The sequence below is a fragment of the Borostomias antarcticus genome (assembly GCF_949987555.1).
Source record: "Borostomias antarcticus genome assembly, contig: scaffold_185, whole genome shotgun sequence".
Lineage (NCBI taxonomy): Eukaryota > Metazoa > Chordata > Actinopteri > Stomiiformes > Stomiidae > Borostomias > Borostomias antarcticus.
The window spans coordinates 90,054-93,660 of NW_028175567.1; the positions used below are offsets into that span (position 1 = coordinate 90,054).

General features: G+C 47.9%; 1 protein-coding gene across 1 annotated transcript in view; it reads left to right on the forward strand.

Annotated features, from left to right (window-relative positions):
* Positions 1 to 485, forward strand: part of LOC311329465 (FERM domain-containing protein 7) — a gene marked incomplete at both ends in the record, with an annotated part of 28,801 nt that extends 28,316 nt beyond the window's left edge. Inside the window, one exon of the mRNA XM_084463310.1 lies at positions 1 to 485. This exon is cut by the window's left edge and continues 562 nt beyond it. Coding sequence (XP_084319436.1) covers positions 1 to 485 — 485 coding nt within the window.
* Between the last annotated feature and the right edge of the window lie 3,122 nt (positions 486 to 3,607).

A 3,607-nucleotide genomic window follows, 5' to 3' on the forward strand; every position in this document is an offset into this window, starting at 1 on the left:
GCTGCATGGAGGCGGGGCATTACAGCGACGACTGCAACTTCCTGCCGGGCCTCCCTCGTAAGGCCACCAGCCAACCGGACGTCAAGTTTCCTCGACTCATCGCCTCTAACCCCGCCTCCGAGTTCCGTCCCCTTGGCTACTACCCCCACCTATCACGTCCGGCCAGACCCACCTACCTGCCCCTCAGCTCCTCCCCCCTCCCGGACCGGCCCACGTCTCTGTGTGTGCTGGGGGGGGCCGGGGCAGGTAGCTACAGTGACTCAGACCCAGAGGTGTTCTACCCCTACTACTGCCCCCCCTCCTCGCTGGGCCAGATGGTACGCTCCGGTGGGGGGGGCAGGATGGGGTTCTCCTCAGGAAGCCTCCAACTGGACGAGGAAGAGGAGGGGGAGGAAGAGGAGGAGGGGACCACGCTGGGTCATGGCGATGGAGAGCGAAGGAGAGACGCCCCTCCTCCTCCTCGCATCACCAAACTCAGGCTTTAGTGGCCAATCAAGAGAGAGCATCACGGCGTTGCCGAGGGATACGAGCTGCTAATCCAGTATGCCTCTCTATCCCGCAGGACCGGTACGAGTTCTAGAACAGACGGAAGTTCTAGAACAGACTGAAGTTCTAGAACAGACTGAAGTTCTAGAACATGCTTCTGTTGTCTTTGAAGGTTCCGGACATCTGCTCTACACAACAGAGCCATGTTCTAGGACCCAGCTGTGTTCCATCTGAAGGCCTCTGTCTAGCACGCTATGCTACATGCGTGAGTTGAACGTTTTTAAGTGAATAAACGTTGACCTGTATAAGACAGTTGTATTTCACTGTGAAATTTGTTGCAAATAACCAATGGTTTACAATAAATTATTTAAAAAGTATTCAAATGTAATATGCATTGATAGAAATCCAAATGATAACAATTGATGACAATAGAGTTCACATATTGTACCACACCTACACACATGAGCACACACACACATGGCCGCTTCCCCTCCCTCCTACACACACACACACACACACACACACTCTTCAGTACCTTTCGCAGTTTATAAAACATATATGAAATACATACTAATATCTGAACAAATACACAGGAGGAGCATCAATTACACAATCTTAGTGGCCATGACAAGGAGGGAAGACGGATACCAGGTTGCAGTGATAACAAAAGATATTTATTAACTAAAGTCAACAAATAAGGCTTACAGAAAAAAGGCTGAGGTGAGCCCCTCAGTAGTCAGTGGTGTGAGTGGGTGGGTGCATGGAGAGTGTGAGGAATGAGAGGTGTTGTGCATGGAGAGTGTGAGGAATGAGAGGTGTTGTATGAGTGAGAAATAAAACTGTCACAAAATGCCAAGACGAAGCAAAAGGTTGAGAGTGGAGACGATCTCCCAGAACAATGAGGAGCGCTGCTCTTGGAGCCGCCTGGCCAGGTGTAGCACTTCACTCCTGATGGGCCCAGCCGGCCAGGGGTCAGGGGCCAGGGGTCAGGGGTCAGCGTTTTGGGCTACACAGTCTCACTTGCGAAAATGAACCTTGCTCCCCATGAAATATAACACGGCACAAAAAAACACAATGGACACACAGGCCGAATCCATTCTCTCATTTTTACCCCTACCCCTTGGAACAGAGTCAAGGGCTAGTGGGTTGAAATCTTCCCCTATGAAACGGGACACCCCTTCAAGACCGATACGTCATCAGTAGGTCCTCTAGTCTAATCTGCCCGTCTGCACGGAGGGGTAACAAGTGCAGCAACTTCGTTGGTAGACTAGTCAAATTTCGAGTGTCACTCATATACTTATATATATATATAAGGGGAGAAATGCAACATGAAAATGTGTCAAAATGTGACTCATGCACAAATCAGCCTTACAACAATGTTCTTAGCTAAGACATCAGCATGCCATAGCGATTATTCGTCAGGTTATGCTTGTTAAAAAGAAAAGCTCTATAATTTAAACGATATTAAACAAAAAGAATACAATGCTTATCAGTTTTTGAATCTTTCTTAAAGAAGAAAAAATTAGGCTACATTGATGCTTTTATGCGATTGTCCACCTAATGTTAGCCGACCCAAAACAGACCACGACACAGACATTAGAGCCAGCGGCAAATCTCTAAAACATTTGGCGAGATAAGGCTGTTGTCGGCGCTGTACCATGAGCGCTGTCCGCCGAGTCATCTGGATGGCCAGCTAGCACCGAAAACGTCCATTTTCAAATTGGCTCCATCTTGATACCTTGACCACAGATTTGAAGTTAAACAAGTACATTACCGCCTAAAAAACTCTTTAAATGATAATAGTATTTTGGAAATGTGCGGCGATCTTTTGTTGCTTTCTCATAGCCCTTGGTTTGAAGTGTTGAGTCTGAAAAATGGCGAAAGCTATGTAGCCCTGCAGATGACACCTCGAAGATTGGGACGGCCCTACCCATAAACATGACTGCGCAAAATTAAGTGTTAGGAGTAAGGGATAGGGCCAAGGGGTGAATTAGGATCCAGCCATACACCCAGAATACAGGTGTTATTCAGGCTTGACGATTCACCGGTGTTCTCATCCCAAAGCTCTAGGTGGCGCTATAACACCAGTGAAGAACACAGGATGGTTGTTGGCCTGACTGCAAGCAAGCAAGGCACCTATTGCTATGCCATGTTATTGTGTGTGTGTGTGTGTGCGTGCGTGCATCCGAACAGGGAAAGGTCTTTCAGAAACCAGGTCCATTCCAACTTCCACGACAGTGGTCCTTCTCTTCTCTATCGATTCTTCTGTAGGAGTTGGTGAACCTGAGAGGAGAGAGATGGAAAGTGGGAATGAATGAGAGAGAGAGAGAGAGAGAGAGAGAGAGAGAGAGAGAGAGAGAGAGATGGACAGTGTCTGATTCACTGTGACCATCTGCCTCCCACCTCCTTCACACCCTCTGCCTCCTTCACTTCATGTGTTGTGCTGTATGTGTCGTTGTACAGTATATCTAGTTGCCCTTCAGGGACAATAAAGATCTTCAGAATACAAACAATAAAGATCTTCTGGAAAGTAAAAGACCGTTGATATCAATTCATCCACCAGGGGGCAGCACTGTGCGCTCACAAAACTGTCACACAAACAAAAACCTTTCTCTTACTTTCCCTCTCTCTCACTCACACTACTTACCTACATGGACAGGGCTGTTGTGAAGGCAGGCCTCGGTGAACTCTGTGAAGCTGTTGGATGAGCTGTTTGAACACACTGGTGTGTCTTTAATCCCCTTGAATGAGTGAAGCCCTTCCCACACTGGTCACAGTGGTACGGCTTCTCTCCTGTATGAACACGCTGGTGTAATACGAGATGACCCTTTTGAGTGAAGTTCTTCCCACACTGGTCACAGTGGTACGGCTTCTCTCCTGTATGAACACGCTGGTGTGTTCTAAGATTGGCTTCAATACTGAAGCTCTTCCCACACTGGTCACAGTGGTACGGCTTCTCTCCTGTACGAACACACTGGTGTCTCTTTAAAACTCCTGAATGTGCGAAGCGCTTCCCACACTGGTCACAGTGGTACGGCTTCTCTCCTGTATGAACACGCTGGTGTAATACGAGAGTACCCTTTTGAGTGAATCTCTTCCCACACTGGTCACAGTGGTACGG